The 19,156-nt window shown below is 41.1% G+C and overlaps 2 protein-coding genes and 1 long non-coding RNA gene across 11 annotated transcripts in view; 2 read left to right on the top strand and 1 right to left on the bottom strand.

Moving 5' to 3' along the window:
- ror1 (receptor tyrosine kinase-like orphan receptor 1) overlaps positions 1–5,679 on the top strand; it is a 286,759-nt gene extending 281,080 nt beyond the window's left edge. For 3 of the 4 annotated variants that reach the window (XM_072273893.1, XM_072273895.1, XM_072273896.1), the window contains exon 9: positions 769–5,679. In XM_072273893.1, coding sequence (XP_072129994.1) covers positions 769–2,196 — 1,428 coding nt within the window. In that variant the 3' untranslated portion in view covers positions 2,197–5,679. The remainder of the gene's footprint in view (positions 1–768) is intronic. The other variant, XM_072273894.1, reaches the window with a different exon arrangement.
- Positions 1–17,662, bottom strand: part of LOC140205967 (uncharacterized) — a 144,946-nt gene extending 127,284 nt beyond the window's left edge. Inside the window, exon 1 of the long non-coding RNA XR_011888031.1 lies at positions 17,560–17,662. This is a non-coding gene — a long non-coding RNA (uncharacterized lncRNA). The remainder of the gene's footprint in view (positions 1–17,559) is intronic.
- Positions 17,663–17,794: 132 nt separating this feature from the next.
- The window catches only part of LOC140206347 (ubiquitin-conjugating enzyme E2 U-like), a 60,760-nt gene continuing 59,398 nt past the window's right edge, over positions 17,795–19,156 (top strand). For 3 of the 6 annotated variants that reach the window (XM_072274701.1, XM_072274699.1, XM_072274700.1), the window contains exon 1: positions 17,795–17,848. Coding sequence is in view for 1 of the 6 variants with exons in the window: in XM_072274698.1 (XP_072130799.1) it covers positions 17,846–17,848 (3 nt within the window). In the remaining 5 variants the exon portion in view is untranslated. The remainder of the gene's footprint in view (positions 17,849–19,156) is intronic. The other 3 variants (XM_072274702.1, XM_072274703.1, XM_072274698.1) reach the window with 3 other exon arrangements.

The following is a 19,156-nucleotide window of genomic DNA, read 5'->3' as shown; positions in this document are numbered from 1 at the left end:
CAGTTCTAAATGTTCCTGCATTACTTTCACAAAATCAGCAAAGGTAATTTCAGCTGGTTTTGTTGGAGCAGTCAAACTCCTAAGCAAACTGTTTGCCTTTAAACCCAATCCACTCAGCAACACTGCCACTTGTTTCTTATTGGTTATTTCATTTGCTTTAAAGTACTGCTCAATTTGCTCAGTATACACGAGTCAGTTATCTTTTGAGCAATCAAATATAACTATTTTTCCAATGTAGCCAGGAATTTCTGCTTTTTTTAAAAAATTATGATTTATTATCACCCACTACCTTTACATAGAACTTGTAATGAATCATTTAAACAAAGAATGCTTAGCAAACAATATATATGTAATATTACTCAAACATTACTGAAGTATTAAATACACAGCAAGTACAAGCTTGGACATCATTTGAGGGCAGTCTTAGGCTTTGTAGTGATGTAATAGCTTTTTCACAAAATCTAATTGATATACAGGTTAAAAATGGTTAAAAAATGTGGGTAAAATAACACAGGGAATCATGACTGCCATAACCTGAACAGGGAAACCTAGGGTGGGGTGAAAAGATATCCATTGCAGCTGTTGAAACTTTCACATTGTGCTTCTGTAAGCAGAGTTTGAAACAAACTGCTTGTTATCTAATTTATAGCAGTTTTTGAAAGAAAAAGCTTCAACTCTTCCTTTCATCAATGATACAATTTATATATATTTTTAAAATTTTATTGTGTTGATGTTAAAACTTATGAGATCTACTTTCCATTTCTCCAGCAGAGCAAAGCTAAGGAGTTGCCTCTTTCTGCTGTTCGTTTTATGGAAGAGCTAGGAGAATGTGCTTTTGGAAAAATCTACAAAGGTCATCTTTACCTACCAGGAATGGATCATGCGCAGCTTGTTGCTATAAAGACCCTGAAGGATTTTGGTAATTCTCAGCTTTGGGCAGAGTTCCAGCAGGAGGCATCCCTGATGTCAGAGCTCCATCATCCCAATGTTGTCTGCCTACTTGGGGTGGTAACCCAGGAGCAACCAGTCTGCATGCTCTTTGAGTACATGAACCATGGTGACCTTCATGAATTTCTCATCATGAGATCACCCCATTCTGATGTTGGTTGCAGCAGTGATGAAGACGGCACTGTCAAATCCAGCCTGGACCATGCAGATTTTTTGCACATCTCCATACAGATAGCAGCAGGAATGGAATACCTGTCCAGTCACTTTTTTGTTCACAAGGACCTTGCTGCACGCAACATCATTATTGGAGAGCAACTAAGAGTGAAGATATCGGATCTTGGCCTTTCAAGAGAAATATATGCAGCTGATTATTACAGGGTGCAGAATAAGTCCCTCCTCCCAATTCGATGGATGCCTCCTGAAGCTATACTGTTTGGGAAGTTCTCAAGTGACTCAGATATTTGGTCTTTTGGTGTGGTGCTATGGGAGATTTTTAGCTTTGGGCTGCAACCATATTATGGATTTTCTAATCAAGAGGTGATAGAAATGATACGTAAGAGGCAGGTACTCCCATGCCCAGAAGATTGCCCCTCTAGAATGTATGATTTAATGACAGAAACCTGGCATGAGATCCCAGCCAGAAGACCACGATTTAAGGACATTCATGCCAGGCTGAGATCCTGGGAAGGACTATCAAGCCATACCAGTTCTACAACGCCATCTGGTGGTAATGCCACAACCCAGACAACATCTCTGAGTGCAAGCCCAGTTAGTAATCTCAGTAACACAAGGTATCCAATTCATATATATCAAGCACAGGGCCTACCCCAGGGCCAGATTGGAAGTCTAATTGGTCCACAAATAGCTCAGCATCAGAGATTTATTCAAGTTAACAGTTACCCGGTGCCTGCAGGATACGCTGCCTATTCAGCTACCCATTACCAGCAAGGTCCGCCACGAATCATTCCACATGGTCCACCTCCAAAGAGCCGGTCACCTAGCAGTGGAAGTGGATCAACAAGTACTGGTCACGTGACAAGCTTGCCTTCCTCAGGATCAAATCATGATGCAAATACTCCATTGCTCTCTCATCATTTATCCATGGCAAGCCATCCAAGTGGAACTAATGTGCCAATCTTTGCACACATATCCCATAAAACAATGCAAATGGACCCAGTACAGGCTACGCTACTGGGGGACAGTGATGGCCAGTTGGCAAATGAATCTGTTATTAGGGCTGAAATGTAAAACAAAATGCATATATATAAAAATATATATTCTTAGAATTTGTTTCAACAATTTTATAATTGTGTATAATCTGATTTTAGAAAGAAAATAGGGAACGAAACAGAGTTATATACATGATAATAACAGCTCATCTAGTCTGTTAGCAATTTAGTACTCTGGTCCTGACTAAACAGCAATGGATGCCTTCTATGCTTTTTATTTGCTTGATTGCTCCCTTTGTGTCCCAAATTTTGCTGGGTTGCATGTTTGATATTATCTTGTACCTCTTCCACGTGGCCTTTCTTCCAGAGTCAGCCTTCACTCGATTGATGGGCTGCTCATTGTTGGAGGACACAATTGCTGTACCTCATGCAGACCTATCTGATGTTAAGATACACACTGGTCTTTCAACAAGAGTCACTGAATTGTGGTCTGTCGTTGATCAATGTTTCCCCTCCCTTTGCCAATACAGAATGCCGAGACAAGTTGTAGTCATCCAGGTATTGGCTTGGATGAGATTTTGTGTATCCAGAACACGGAACGAGCCAAGGAGTTTCATGTCTGTAAATTTCTGTATTACACTGGGCAGTGTATTTTAGTGTAAAGACTATTTGTAAACTGCACCAATTTTTTTTTACCTAATGACTTCTTTCATACGTTTGTTATTTCTATGAACAGAATCCCATACAACCGTAAACGTGCTTTAGGTATGTGGTTTAGTGAAATAAACCTTGCATAACTAGCAGCAAATTTCACAGAACAAACCTTTTTTTAAATGAAAGTGCAACAAGTAGAATTCTGCAGTTTTTTTAAAAACGAAAATCAACGCTTTGAAGACATCTTTTATAAGCATATCTCTGGAATGTGTAGTTCTTTGGAATTTCTCTAGCAAAGTTGGATTTGATTATTATTGAATTCATATGTTTTGGGGAAATGCTAATGGTAACATAAAAGGCTACAGTTATAACGTGTTTGATTCAAGACTCATAATTTAGAATTTTTTAAATTTATATAAATAGTAAGTTTAAATTTCTCTTATTTTTTTGTTGCTATGCAACTATTTAATGTAAATTGGTCCGACATGCAAGCTTTGAGATGACAATCAACTTTTCTTAATGGGGAGATTATTGTGTGTTTGGGAGTCTGATTTGGTGAATAAACTGTGGTGTTAGTGAGGACCACCATTCTTTAAAACAATACTCAGATCGATGCTGAAAGGAGAGAATGCCAGGATATGTTGGAGCTTCTCATGAACAATGTTGAGGACAAACAGACCTTAATCTTATCAAAACATCTGATTAAAATGTAACTGAAAGAGCATCAACTGACTCCTTTACAAAGAACTGGACACATTACTTTCCTGAGCATGTGAGCTGCTATGTCATGCAGTCACTGAGGTTGTATAAAGTTTTTTTTTAAATGATGAAACATAAATTACACTAGCATTTAGATTTCGCAGTGTGATCAGAATTTGATTTGTACTTCTCGCAGACATTTTCATTTTCAAAACCACTTCCTGCAAATATTTTGTGATGAGGTGTGCTTTTCTACTTTTGAATATCTATTGTTATGTATATCTTACAATGATACGGATAATATGTTTATAAAGAGAAGGCAAGCATTCGTGGCTAATTACTTAATGTGGGTTATATTGTAACAGGATTTATTTCTCCACATGTATTTTTGCACAGATGTTTTTTAAATGTTTTGTATGAAGAATTTCAAATACATCCCTGCATTGTATTGATTGTGTATTTTACTGCTACATAAACATGAGTGATGTAATGAATTTAACATGATTCTTTCCCATTGTAACTCATAGACTAGTCAATATAACACTAAAAATAGGAACTTGCTTGAAGGTTTGTGGGAAAATAACTGACTATCTTGTGTGCTACTGAGTCATAAATACCAGAAAGGCCATGGGTTCAATAACCAATCTTAAGAGGAAATAGAAAAAAATACATTTATTCAGGTTGGAATTCTTTGCCACGAATGTGGCTGGTCCATTACTTCCATAAAAGGGCACGTTACGCAAATAGGAAAGTAGGGTGGATTAATGTTTTCATTGGAGGAAAACTGAATCAGATGAGCAACATGGCCTGGTTCTGCGTTGTAAGATTTTATGATTCTTGGGCTAGGAGGAGGCTGCTCTACTGTCTTGATCTCATCCTTCATCAATACATTTGCCGGCTGTAGTTGGCTTTTGGCCTTGTCACACAAGCTTCCTGACCAAGAGCCCTCCTGTTTGTCATCAGTATGTGAGCAGGATCCCAGACAGAAGATATTTTTAAAAGGAATTCTACAATTAAAAGATATAGAAGGATGAATGTTGCTCCTCTGATATTGCATTCCTGATCATTCCAGTCTAGCCACAGGTGAGAAGTTCTGTAGTAATTAATGTTCTATCATGGCTAGTTCTTCCTTTTGGCAAGTTTCTGGTTTTAGCTTAACATTCTCAGTTATCATCTCGATCTCGGAAAATGCATTCCAATATGCTTTGCTGCTCCTTCAATCTGCCCATGCACCTCATTGCTTAATAATCTTCTACTTTCTTCCACTACAAGTAGCCATTTACCAGCCCTGTGCTTATAATTTTCTTCCCAATGCACCAGTTCTCTAAGCCCAGATTTCCTGCCTGCCTTACTATTTCATCTACAGACCCTTTCCCTCCAGTTCTTTACTCATTCCATATGCCTGTACTTTGACTTTCCACTCTAATCTTCTCCCATCCTCTGATCTCAGTGCCTCACCCACAAACTTCTCACCCAATTATCTCCATTATAATCTGCCCCAGTTCATTCCCATCCTTATCAGTGTAATCTTTGACTCTTCTCTCTACTCATCCTTCCCCAATCTTTTTTCAGATATTCATACACAACAGCTGTGCAATTTTCTCCATATCATTCTCTCCCTGATCTTTCCCTCACACGGTGAAGGATCAATGAAGGATGAAAGGCCTACTCCATGAATTTGCCTGGGTACAAAGCCACCAATTCCAATCATGCTAATAAGTGAGGAAATAAAGGAGGAATACACACTTTGTAGACTGAACAAATAAATTGGAGATAAATGGAAATACACAGCAACAAGAAGACTAAGGGAGACTGAAGTAATGAACAAGGGTTTCAGAAAGGAAGGAAGAAAGGTAAAGACAGGAGTTACCACATCCATGGTAATCTGGTAGCTATGATCACCCAGCCATGGAAAAACCAACTCAAATTCCATTCTGTTAATTTTAATGGAACAAATTTCATAGAGATTCTATAGCATTGTGTGACACACTCTATAGCACAGACAGTGGTAAAGAAAGCTGACCCTACTTCAGCAAAAAGAATATGGAAACAGTAAGTTTAGTCTTTCCTGGTACAACTGCAAATGTTAACTATTTGGATTTTTTTTTGAAATCAGTAACATAAATTTAACTATGAGTGAATCAAAACTGTGAAAACTGTATAATATTGCCAGGAACTGTAAAGGGAAGGCAAATAAAGATAAACACAATCATAGATGTACACCTTTGTTATGAAGCTTTGTTTTGGTTAAGAACCTGAATTGTGGTTAAATTCCCAATGAAACCTGGTGAGAAAATGAGGAAGGTGCAGGATAGATGCATTCCAAAAATGAAAAAAAAAACTCAAATGGCAAAATAGTACACTGTGGCTGAAAGGGAAGTCAAAGCTAATGTAAAAGCAAAAGAGAGGGCATATAAAGCAAAAATTAGTGGGAAGATAGAGGATTGGGAAGTTCTTAAAACCCTACAGAGAGCAACTAAAAGAATCATTCAAAGGAAAAGATGAAATATGAAAGCAAGCTAGCTAACAGTATCAAAGTGGATAGTAAAAACTTTTTCAAGTATGTAAAAAATAAAAGCTGGATGAGAGTGGATAGAGGACCACTAGAAAATGAGGCTGGGGAAATAACAGGGGACGAGATGGTTGATGAAGTAAATGAGTATTTACACTAGTGAAGTTTAAGAGACTACCAGGGACAGGTATATGGAGGAATCTAAGGTGGGGGCTTATATGGGAGGCAGGGTTTGAGGGTCGGCACAACATTGTGGGCCAAAGGGCCTGTACTGTGCTGTACTATTCTATGTTCTATATGTTATAGTATTTTGCATCAGTCTTCACTGTGCAAGACACTAGCAGTGTGCCAGATGTTAAAGGGTATGAGGGAATAGAAGTGAGTGCAGTTACTATTACAAGGGAGAAGTTGCTCAAAAATCTGAAAGACCTAAGGGTACTCAAGTAACCTGGACCTGATGAACTGCACCCTACGGTTCTGAAAGGGGTAGCGGTAGAGATTGTGGAGGCATTGGTAATGATCTTTCAAAAGTTATTGGACTCTGGCATGGTGCCAGAGGATTGAAAGATTGCAAATGTCACTCCACTCTTTAAGAAAGAAGGAAGGCAGAAGAAAGGAAATTATTGACCACTTAGCCTGACCTCAGTGGTTGGGAAGATGTTGGAGTCAACTGTTACATGGAGAACTTGGTGACATAGGACAAAGTCAGCATGTCACCCTTAAGGGAAAATCTTGCCTGATGAACCTGTTGGAATCCTTTGAGGAGATTACAAGTAGAATAGATAAAGGGAGTGCAGTGGATGTTGTATATTTGAACTTTCAGAAGGCCTTTGACAGGGTGCCACACATGAGGCTGCTTACCAAGTTAAGAGCCCATGGCATCACAGGAAAGTTACTGGCATGTTTAGAGCATTGGCTGATTGGCAGGAGACAGTCAGTGGGAATAAAAGGATCCTTTTCTGGTTGGCTGCCAGTGACTAGTGGTGTTCCGCAGGGGTCTGTGTTGAGACTGCTTCTTTTTATGCTGTATATCAATGATTTAGATGATGGAATAGATGGCTTTGTTGCCAAGTTTGCAGATGATAATGAAATTTGGTGGAAGGGCAGGAAGTGTTTAAGAAACAGGAAGGCTGCAAAAGGTCTTAAACAGATTAGGAGAATGTGCAAGAAAGCGGCAAATGAAATACAATGTTGGAAAATGCACGGTCATTCACTTGGGAGTAGAAATAAATGTGCAGACTATTTTCTAAATGGATAGAAAATCCAAAAATCTGAGATGCAAAGGGACTTGGGATTCCTTGTCCAGAACACCCAAAAGGTTAACCTGCTGGTGGTGCGGAAGGCAAATGCAATGTTGGCATTCATTTCAAGACGTCTAAAATACAAGAGCAGGGATGTGATGCTGAGGCTTTATAAGGCACTGGTGAGGCCTCAACTTGAGTATTGTTTTGGGCTCCTCATCTAAGAAAAGGTATGCTGGCATTGGAGAGGGTTCAGAGGAGGTTCACAAGGATGATTCCGGGAATGAAAGGATTATCATATGAGGAATGTTTGATGGCTCTAGGTCTGAACTCACTGGAATTTAGGATTGGTGGGGGGGGGGGGGGGAGGAAATCACTTTGAAACTTTTTGAATGTTGAGAAGTTTAGACAGGGTAGATGTTGAAAGGATGTTTCCCATGGTGGGGAAGTCTAGGACAAGAGGGCACAGCCTGAGGATAGAAGGGTGTCCATTTAAAACAGAGATGCAAAGAAATTCCTTTAGCCAGAGGATGGAGAATTTGAGGAATTTTTTACCACAGGCACCTGTGGAGGCCAGGTCATTGGGTATATTTAGGGCAGAGATTGATAGGTTCTTGACTGGACACGACATCAAAGGTTACAGAGAGAAGGGTGAGTGGTGGGGCTGAAGAGTAGGAAAAAAAAGCATCAGCCATGATTGAATAGTGGAGCAGACATGGTGGGTCAAATGGCCTAACTCTGCTTCTGCCTTTTGGTGAGTAAGATTAAATCCCAAAAACACAGGGCAACTCCAGAAAGCAAGACATTTAGTCTAAGAAATTTCAAATACAATTCAAAAGGGAAAATAAAAGTTCCTGAAACTCTAAAGAAAGAAAGTCAACACACAAGGTCCTAGTTTAAATATTTGAACTTGTCGCCAAATTTATTTATGTATTGCACAGAGTTGGCCATTCAAGCCCTTTGAGCAATGCCGCCCCAGCAACTCTCAATAAACCTGAATAACCCTAACGTAATCACGAAACAATTTACAATGACCAATTAACCTGCCCAGTACGCCTTTTGACTGTGGGAGGAAAGCGGAGCACATGGGGGAAACACATGCATTCCATGGAGAGGACGTATAGACTTCTTACAGAACAGCGCTGGAATTAAACTCCAAATTCTGGAATACCCTGAACTGTAACAATGTCACACTAACTGCTACGCCACCATAGTGCCCCAATTATTAGTGCTTCCAGTCAGAAGCAGGTTAATGAAGGGGAATTGGTCTGAGTTCTATAGTCAAAGTCGAGTTTAAGAGAACAAAGTCCATTGTAGAGAAGAGTGCTCAAAGTAGTCAGTTGAAGTCTCAGTTGGATACATCAAGTGAAAAATGATCTAGACTGCCAACATATGCTGTAAAGTATCACATGAATAAAGTATGCAGCAATCTCCATTAACAGAGCTATAATTGTGATGTCAACATATTTGGGAAAGGGGGCAAGGTCAAAACACTTACTCAACTCCTGTTAGATCTATAAACTCAAAATTCCACTGATTTATTCAGACACTTTCAACAAATTATGTTGACAGAGTAGCATTGAAAGTACTATTAAGTTTTCTTTGCTCATTAACGAATAATATTGGATTAGTTCCAGTTACTATTTGAAATTCTCAGTAACCTGCCCATTAAAAACCCCAAGCAGATCACTAAATCACTATCACTGCTGATCAGCATTATTGCATATTAATCTATGCAATATCTTCCATCTGAAAATCTAGTGATATGTTTGAATAATTTTCCAAATGGTAAGATGAATAGTATTTCAGATCCACCGGGGCACTTGTCAACTAATTGTTAGTTAATTAGTTAGTTAAGCCTATCATCCCTACTGGGATACAGGCTGCCAACAACAGCTTGCCAGAGTTGTTTGTCCTAGGCCAATCATTCAAGTTGTCCCCAGGAGTAGCCCATCTTCTTGGTGTCAGCTTCCTGGTGTTCTTTGGATGACCTCAATTCCATGTTCTATTGGTGGTGCTGCTGGATCATAGAAGGATGATTAGTTCTGTGGCTTCCACAGACCTGCAGCTTTCATCACACTACTTCGTACGTCTTCTGGATGAAGATCTTTATTTTCCCAGGGATGATGTCTTTGTAGCTTCTGTTGGCAATTCTGTAACTCTAGGATGGGGTTATTAGCCCCATGCCCAAACCTCCTCCTTTCTCCACCAGGCTTTAGACCATCCAAAGTGGAGTTGTCAACTGGTTGCTCCTAATTTAAATCATTAATTGATTAAAGAAAAATTATATCAGATCTTGCATTTACCAAAGTAAACTGTGTAAAGTTAGGTTGTAAATAGCTTTCATGAGAAGTTGGGAATGAGGTCAATTGTTTTTAAACTTAACTACGAATTCAGTTGACTTTATTTCTGTCAATTAGCTGAGGATATGCCATGACCTGATGCTAATTTCAATATAAGCTGACAATGGCAAATCATACACATTTTCCCCCATTCTCTTTCGATAATATTCTCCCATTGTTTCTGGGACACTGGGCCATAATCATTCTGGTCTGTGCAGCATTAAGGATGGTGTAATTGGCTACAGTGTGAGCTGTCAAGGGTCATGACTACTGATCACTATACAGTATTGTGTAGGATTGTATCTTTGTTAGAAGACTTTGACAATCTTGGCTCAGATTTCCCCATCTCTTTGGATATTTCCATCGCCCTTTCAGAAAACAGTGAGGAAGGCATTTTTTTGCAATATGCTGTAGTAAAATCATACTCCACCAGAAAGTATCAACATATTTATGAAGGTAGAAAAGGTTACACAGGGCAGCAATGTTGGGTTAAAGGGATGCACTTGGCAAACTCAAAAGTTCAAAGTACATTTATTATCAAAGTATGTAGACTTTATACAACCTTGAGATTCGTCTCCTTACAGGCAGCCACAAAACAAGAAACCCAAAAAGAACCTGTTAAAAAAATGACCGACACCCAATGTGCAGAGAGAGAGAAAGAGAAACAAATCGTGCAAACAATATAAGTACGAAAATAGCATTTAGAATGAAAGTGAGTCCTCAGACACGAGGTCCAGAACAGGCCCACCTCCTCAGCCTCAGTTCAGCACATAGCACAGTAAACATCATGGAGCCCGCAGACACAAAGCCTGGAGCAGCCTCAGCCTCAGTTCAGCACAGAGCACAGTAAACATCATGGAGCCCACAGACACAAAGCCTGGAGCAGCCTCAGCCTCAGTGCATTGAAAAGTGGAGTAAATGTTGTGGAGCAGCAAGCAGAACCAGCCTGACCCTTGCCTCTGGTCCTGACACCTTGCCTTTCCAAGCCACCTGGCCCAGCGTTTAAATCATTCAAACACTGGTTCATTCCCCACACCGGGACCTGGGCCCTGTCACGTCAATACGCTCTGTGCCTGGACCCGCTGCCACATTTCAGCCCCTGACCTTTCCAAATCGGCCCAGCATCTCGCTCTCAGTTTAGCTGGAAGGGTTCCTAATCTGCCTTTCCTCCGTTTCTCCACTCGCCCTGACTTATTTTCAAATATGCCTCGACCTCGCCCTGACTTCATCTCAAATATGCCTCAACCTCGCCTCACACCCGCATGCTTCAACCCTCGACTCAGCCTCGCCTTTGCTCACCTCTTCATTGTTTGCGGTGATGCAAACTATGTATGTTAAAATTATAAACGCAAACAACAGGAATTCTGCAGATGCTGGAAATTCAAGCAACACACATCAAAGTTGCTGGTGAACGCAGCGGGCCAGGCAGCATCTCTAGGAAGAGGTACAGTCGACGTTTCAGGCCGAGACCCTTCGTCAGTCCTGATGAAGGGTCTCGGCCTGAAACGTTGACTGTACCTCTTCCTAGGGATGTATGTTAAAATTATTTTTGTTTTAAAGATATTAATTCATTGGATAGTGGTATACTTTTATGTTATTTGCTAATATGAGTAGAATGTCCAATGAACTCTTCAGTGCTTGCATTTAATGTGCACTGAGTATATGTCAACACAGCAGTTCACTGAGGTTAGAGAAGCTTGCATTTTTGTTTTCCTGAGCACCAGATGAATCAGTGATTAATGAACAAGTGAGGAATGACACGAAAACCTCAGTGAAGCATACAAATGGCATATTGGCCTTCTTACTCAGGGACTGGAGTTTAAAAATAGTGAAGCATTGTTACAATCATATAGTGTGTCTGCACCTGCAATACTGTGTACAGTTTTGACATTACAGTTTTGAAAGGATAAACTGGCATAGTACATGGGCCAGATTAACTAGGTTGATTCCTGGGATGAGAGGATTGTCCGGTCACAAAAGGTTCTGTGTTCCTTTAAGTTTAGAAGGATGAGGATGATATAATTGAAATGTCAAGACATGGGAACATATGAAATGGTAGATGTTTCCACTAGTGAGCAAGTCTCAGACAAGGATGCATACATACAAGGGACAGTCATTTAAGACAAAGTTGCATAGGACTCTTTCACAGAGGATGGTGTATCTTTGAAATTTTCTAAACCAGCAGGTTGTGGAGGCTCCAATGCTCATTATTTAAAGGGAATATATTTTTGAAAGATTGGAGAACTGAGAGCTATGTGAAACTGGCACAGAGAAAAGGATTTGAGGCTTAGGGCAATTATCCACAAACGAAGTGAACGGTGCAGCAGCCTTGAAAGATCAGAAGACCAACTTTAGCTCCTATTTTCTTTGTTCTCAAGTCTTCTATCAAAAACTTGAGTATAGAGCACCATACTGACTTACGCACTATAGGAGGGATTTTATTCTGAGGGAACGCGGAGGAGATTCACCAGTATGTTGCCTAGATTGCTGGAAGAGATTAAGTAGGTTGAGCTTGTATTCCCTTAGTGAGGGAGGTTGATAGAAGAATATTAGATCATGAGAGGCATAGATAGGGTAGATAATCAGAATCGTATTACTGTGATAGGGTATTGAAAACAAGAAGGCAAAGGCTTAGAGTGTGAGTAAGGCGTATCAAAGGATGTGAGAGCTAAACTTTTACACAAGTGTAGTTGATACCTGGAGTACATTGCCAGTGATGGTGGTGGAATGATAACAATGATTATATTTAAAGAAAATTTCATCAGACATTTAAATAGCAAGGCAGAGAAGACCCGAAATGGGATCAGTATAGACAGGCAAAAAGGTCAACATGGATGTGGTGGTACCAAGTGTTCATTTGGGGCATTATTGCGGGAGGAGAAGATGGCAGCACGACGCAGTGCGCGCAGCTCTCCGGTGAAATGATATCGTATTTGTAAGTAGGATGCCGCACACAATTCTGATTTGATGGAGACAGATGTGAGAAGCACAGAGGAACATCTGGAGAAAACTTCTGAAATGCCCAGTTCGCTGCCACTGTTACTGTGCGATTGAGAATCTCCAGAGGGAAGGCCCCAAAATCCCCGGCTTTGCCTGCTGCTGGAGGCTGGGGTCGAAGCATTCGACAGAGATAGTGCTCGGTACTCAGTGTCGGAGGGCTGATAAGAGGCTCGAAGTTTTCGGACGACTCAGAGTCGGACTGTGGTCGGGCATGGCAGGGAGAGTTTTTCTTCCTTCTCCCGTCTGCATGAGATGTGGGACTTTCGAGAGACTTTGAACTTTTTTACTGTGACCATGGCCTGTTCTTCATCAAGTTATGGTATTATTGCACTGTTGTAACTATATGTTATAATTCTGTGGTTTTTGTTAGTTTTTCAGTCTTGGTCTATCCTGTGTTTCTGTGATATCACACCAAAGGAATATTGTATCATTTCTTAATGCATGCATTACTAAATGACAATAAAAGAGGACTGCGTGTCCTCATAATCTAATCTAATTTCAATGTTATACAACTATGACCCACTCAAAATAACAACACAAAAAATATCACAAACACTGCAGATGCTGGAAATCCATACAACACACACAAAATACTGGAGGAACTCAGCAGGCCAGGCAGCATCTACGGAAAAAAGTACAGTCAGGTTGAGACCCTTCACCAGGACTGGAGAAAAAATGCTGAGGAGTAGATTTAAAAGGTGGAGTAGGGGAGAGAGAAACACAAGGAGATAGGTGAAAACGGGAGGGGGAGGGATGAAGCAAAAAGTTAGTAAGTTGATTGGTGAAAGAGGTACAGGGCCGGAAAAGGGGGAGTCCGATAGGAGAGAAGAGAAAGCCATGGAAGAAAGAAAAGGAGCACCAGAGGAGAAGATAAGCAGACAAGGAGATAAGGTGAGAGAGGGAAAAGGGGACGGGGAATAGTGAAGGGGGGGGGGAACAGAAATCGATGTTCACACTGGGAGCACCGAGCACAGCATATGACCCCAACAACACTCACAGGTGAAGTGTCGCCTCACTTGGAAGGACTGTTTGGGGTCCTGAATGGTAGTGAGGGAGGAGGTGTAGGGGCAGGTGTAGTACTTGTTCCGCTTGCAAGGATAACTGCCAGGAGGAAGATCAGTGTGGAGGGACAAATGGACAAGGGAGTTGCATACAGAGTGATTCCTGGGGAAAGCAAAAGTGAGGGGGGCAGGGGGAAGATGTACTTGGTGGTGGGATCCCATTGGAGATGGCAGAAGTTGTGGAGAATTATGTGCTGGATGCGGAGGCTGGTGGGGTGGTAGGTGAGGACAAGAGGAACCCTATCCCTGGTAGGGTGGAGGGAAGATGGGGTAAGAGCAGACATACGTGAAATGGAGGAGATGCGGTTGAGGGCTGCATTGATGGTGGATTTCCTTCATTCTAGAATGAAAAGCCTCATCCTGGAGCAGATGCAGCGGAGATGGAGGAATTCAGAGAAGGGGATGGCGTTTTTACAAGTAACAGGGTAGGAAGAGGTATAGTCCAGGTAGCTGTGAGAGTTCGTGGGTTTATAATAGGCATCGGTAGATAAGCTGTCAACAGAGATGAGTCCCCAACACAAAAAATATTATGATTCCCCTTTCTTCCTGATTTTCTTCCCTCTTTTATTGTTTACTCTAGACACGGATATAAGTCACATAGCTTTGTAGGCATAGTGCTTGCCACACTTGCAGGAATAAGTGCATGGAGGCAGATCTGCGGAGAGGGCTGAGTGAACAAGGGAGTTACATAGAGAGCAATCTCTGAAGAAAGCAAAATGGGGTAGGGGAAGGAGTGAAAGATGTGCCTGATGGTAGGATTCTGTTAGAGATGGCAGAAGTTGCAATCAATGAATTGTTGGTTATCACATCAGTGGAGGCATGTGGTGTGGTAGGTGAGGACAAGGGGAACCCTATTCCAGTTACGTTTCAGGAGGATGGGGTGAGGGAAATGGAGGAGATGAGAGGAGAGCCTCAAAAGCAGTGATGGGAAACCCTGTTTTCCAAAAAAGAAAAGGGAACATCTCAGAGTTCAGGAATAGAAAGCCTCATCCTGAGAACAGATGTGGCAGTGGCAGAGGCAGAGGAACTGAGAGAAGGGAAAATCAGTGGGCAGGAGCAGGCAGAAACAATGGGCCTACTGGGATGGTTAGGATTATGGATCTTGGGTAGGAGGTGGAAACAAGCAGTGGGGTGTGCAGGAACTATAAGGCTGGTGGCAGTACATGGGAGATCTCCAGAAGTGATGAGGTTGGTACTGCCTGATCCTTCTTAGTAGGGTGTTATTTAAGGGGTCAGAGGTGGTATCTGAGTGCGGCTATCTAGCCTCAGCGAGGTAGATGCTAGACTATAACAGCACCACCTTTGTCAGTGGGTTTGACAGTGAAGTTAAAATAGGTACAGAGAGAGTGGAGGGCAATGCATTTCCAGGAGCTGAGGTTGGATAAAGTGAGTGAGACAGTTGATGTCCTATTGGCAGTAAGAGATGAAAAGATCCAGAGCAGGCAGAAGGTCAGAGTAGACTGTCCAAGAGGAAAAGGAGAACTGAAGGTGGGAGAAAGGGTCATCAAACTGCTCAGCCTGCCTTAGGCGACCCAGATCTCTCCTTATAATTCAAGGCCTCCAATCTGTGCAACAACTTTCTTGATCTTTTCTGCACCTTTTCCAGCTTAACCACATTCTTCCTAGGTGTGGTGACCGGAATGCTCCAAGTGCAACCTAACTAACATTCTATACACACACAAAATGCTGGTGGAACGCAGCAGGCCAGGCAGCATCTATAGGAAGAAGTACAGTTGACGCTTCTGTTGTTTTTAACATGCTGCGTTCCACCAGCATTTTGTGTGTGTTGCTTGAATTTCCAGCATCTGCAGATTTCCTTGTGTTAACATTCTATACAAGTGTAATATCCCAATTCTGTATTCAGTGCCTTGGCCAATGAAGACAAGCATGCCATACACCTTCTTCACCATCCTGCCTGTCTGTATTGCCACTTTCAGGGAACTGTGTACTTGTACCTTAAGTGTTCAACAGCACTTCACGACTCTGCCATTCGTTGTATATGTTCTGCCCTCGTTTGAATGTATTGCTACACATTTTGAGTTAAATTCCATCTACCAATCCCTTGCCTATTTTCCCAGTTGATCTGTATCCTGTTCTAATCTTAGAGAACCTTCACTGTCCACTATACCAGCCATTTTGCTGTCACCAACAAGCTTACTGTCATCATGCCACTACATTCTCAACCGAATCATCAATACATGACAAGCAACGGGAGACTGAACACTAATTCCTGACGAACACCACTAGAAAGCCTTGAATATGAAAAACCTTCCACAGCTAGTTTACCTCAGATCCTGTGTACTCTAACTTTCTGGACTAGTCTACCATGTGGGACTTTGTCCAAAGCCTTGTGAAATCCTGGTAGACACCTGCTGTCCTGCCCTCATCAATTCTTTTGGTCACTTTTGGAAAAAAAACAATGACTTCATTGTCACACACCATCCTGACTTAGAAGTAAGCAGGTCCTTATTGTGGTATTAAATTCCTGGAACTGAGCAGTTTCTCAGTTGCAGTTTGGGACTTTTTTTGGTCATGGTGTCAACATTTTTTGTTGTTTTTAAAAAATTTCTTCACTTTGTATAAATCATTCATTCACAAGAAATTATATCATAGGCAACTCCAGCATTTGTCCAATCAAGAAAACCTTCACACGTTCTACCAGTCTGTTGTCGCCAGTAAAATATTTTATGCAGTGGGGTGCTGGGGTAATGGCATCAACACGGGTGATGCCAACAGGCTCAATAAACTGATTAGAAAGTTTAACTCTGTTATAGAAGTCAAGCTGGACACACTGGTGGCTGTGGTAGAAAAAGGACCCTACGGAGAATCCTGGCAATTCCAGGCAATGTTTCTCACTCTCTGCATACCACCTTGGCTGAACAGAGGAGCACTTTTAATAATAGACTAAGACAAACACTGCCTAATGAAGGCATTCTTCTACTCTGGAAACTTTTTGGAGAGACATTTTTAATATTATCTCAAAGGTATTGAATATAGATATCTCCTCACCCTACTACTGCTATCTTTGGATTACCTAAAATTTCCAGTAATCTTTCTCCTTCAGCCCGTAGAATGATTGCATTTCTTACTTTAATGGCAAAAAGATGTATCTTACAACATTGGAAAGAGCTTAATGCTCCAACTACCTTTTTTTGGTTTTCTCAGACGATATTATGCTTGAATTTGGAGAAAATTAGAAGCAATCTTTATGATTCCTCACTTAAATTTGAACAGACCTGGAGATCTTTTATTCAATATTTTCATTTAATGAAATTTTTTTTCTTTTTTTTTGCTCCATATTTATATTCCCTTCTTGTTTTTTTTACTGTTTTTAATGGAGGTCGGGTTTGAGGACGTGATTTTAAGTTCTTTAACTCTACTTGGTTCCAAGTTAGCTCACTGCTTTGCTTTGCTTTTAGTTAAGTTGCACGGTGGATTTTTTTGGGGGTTTTTTTTTGGGGTTTTTTTTTCCTTTTCTCTATTGATATACATATATAAAAATTAGTATACTATTATGTTACCTTATTATGTTATGTTTAAATTACATTGTTTGTATCATTCTTTTTTCTGTATTAATATCTCCTGTAATTTTATTATATTCTAACAGTGTATTAGTGCCTATATGGCTTACCTTTTTGTATACTTATTCAATAAAAAGATTTAAAAAGAAAGAAAGAAGGCATTCTTAATCTCGGCCATTAGACTCCATAATGAGTCAACCTTTAGCCGGAGAAGTGATAACCGCACCCCCCCCCCGCCCGCCGTTAGACTGTTTAAATTAACTTTTTTTTTATTCTTTCTTACTTACTGTGACACTGTCATTTCCTTTGAGATCAATGAAGTCTCTACCTTTCTCTATCTATCTAAAACACATTGACACATTAACAATTCTGTGGCAAGTATACTTCACACATGATTTCTTGTTTAACTTACTCGATGGGACGTTATTTAGATGCTGGAGATTCTCTGGTTCGAAGTTGATGACAGCAATCAAATTAATTAGAGGAGGGAGGCTCAGTTTCTGAGTGTAATGAAAATTGAGTTCCGATGTCTACCGTGCTTTTGAGTCCCTGAGCAACAGCGACTGCTTGCGACCACCAGGGGGCACAGCCGCACGTGGGGAAAGAATCTGACTCGTCACCTGGCAACCAAAACAATACTTCCGGTATCCGAGCAATACTTTCGGTCCGCAGGGTTAGGGGCGGTCGTCAGTCGTTGGATGGTGAGTGCATTTTACTCGGGCCAGCGTCGAGTAAGGGACGCGGCCGTGGGTTGAACGGCATGTCTACTGTTGGCTGCGAATATGAAAAGCGGTTTCTTGCAAAATGGCGCGAAAGTCTATATAACTGTCGATAAAAATGCTTGAGGTGTCGAACAGGTCCGACTGTCTCTCAGCTCTCGAAGTCTGGTTGGTGGGTTACTTGGAGCTTGCAAATCACCTCTGTGTGGCAGGTTAAGGGCAAGAGACTTAAAGAGGAGTTGATGGGCATTTGTAGGGGAGTGGCTTGGCTACAGGGGAAATAAAGCTAGGAGTCAGTTTGGAACCAATCGGCCGAATAACCACCTTCCGCGTCATTCTCGGTATACAATAAGGTTAATCATGGTCTGGACTGTGAATGAGAGATGCTTACTGGAGGAGCAACAGTTTGGAACAAGGCACCATCCACACCCCACTTCAGTAAAACTTTCAATAACACTATCCCCAAAGAATATCCTCAATAACCCCTTAACTAAATCCAAATATCCTCCGAGGTACCCCTTCCAAAGAAATATCTTGATTATCCACTCTTCAAAAAAAACCTTGTTATCTCTACTCATAGAACAATCTAAATACCTTCAGCATAAAATTAGCTCCCTAAAAGCATAATACAACCATGAAAACTTACCTGACCCTCCTCCAAAATCACTATCAATACAACTCCTGAATTCAGGTAATACCTTCTTATGAAATACCACACTCCACCCCATCACTTGCATCTATCCCAGTAATCACATGACAATTAGTGCTTTTGATGCCACACAAAACTATCTTCAATGATGATCCTGCATAAAATCACCTTAAATACCTATCCTTTTGTGAGGGGCAAGTTGTACCTTATGAGCCTGATTGAATTCTTTTGAGGGTGTGACCAAGCACTTTGATGAAGATAGAGCAGTGGATGTCGTGTACATGGATTTTAGCAAGGCATTTAATAAGGTTCGCTAAGGTACGCTCATTCAGAAGGTCAGGGAGCAAGGGACCCAGGGAGACTTGGCTATGTAGATTTGGAATAGGCCTGCCTAGAGAAGGCAAAGGGCAGTAGTAAATGGAGTATATTCTTCCCAGAGGTCAGTGACTAGTGGTGTTCTGGGACTCCTGCTCTTAGTGATTTTTATAAATGACTTGGATAAGGAAGTGGAAGGGTGAGTTAGGAAACTTGTATATTACCGTTACCAAAGTTGGTGGAGTTGGGGATAGTGTTACAATGGGACATTGACAGGATGCAGAGCTGGTCTGAGAAGTGGCAGATGGAGTTCACCCCAGAAAAGA

Source organism: Mobula birostris, chromosome 12, assembly GCF_030028105.1.
Source record: "Mobula birostris isolate sMobBir1 chromosome 12, sMobBir1.hap1, whole genome shotgun sequence".
NCBI classification, from domain to species: Eukaryota; Metazoa; Chordata; class Chondrichthyes; order Myliobatiformes; family Myliobatidae; genus Mobula; species Mobula birostris.
Note: the sequence above shows the minus strand (reverse complement) of the source record. Positions and strands in the feature narration are given on the sequence as shown.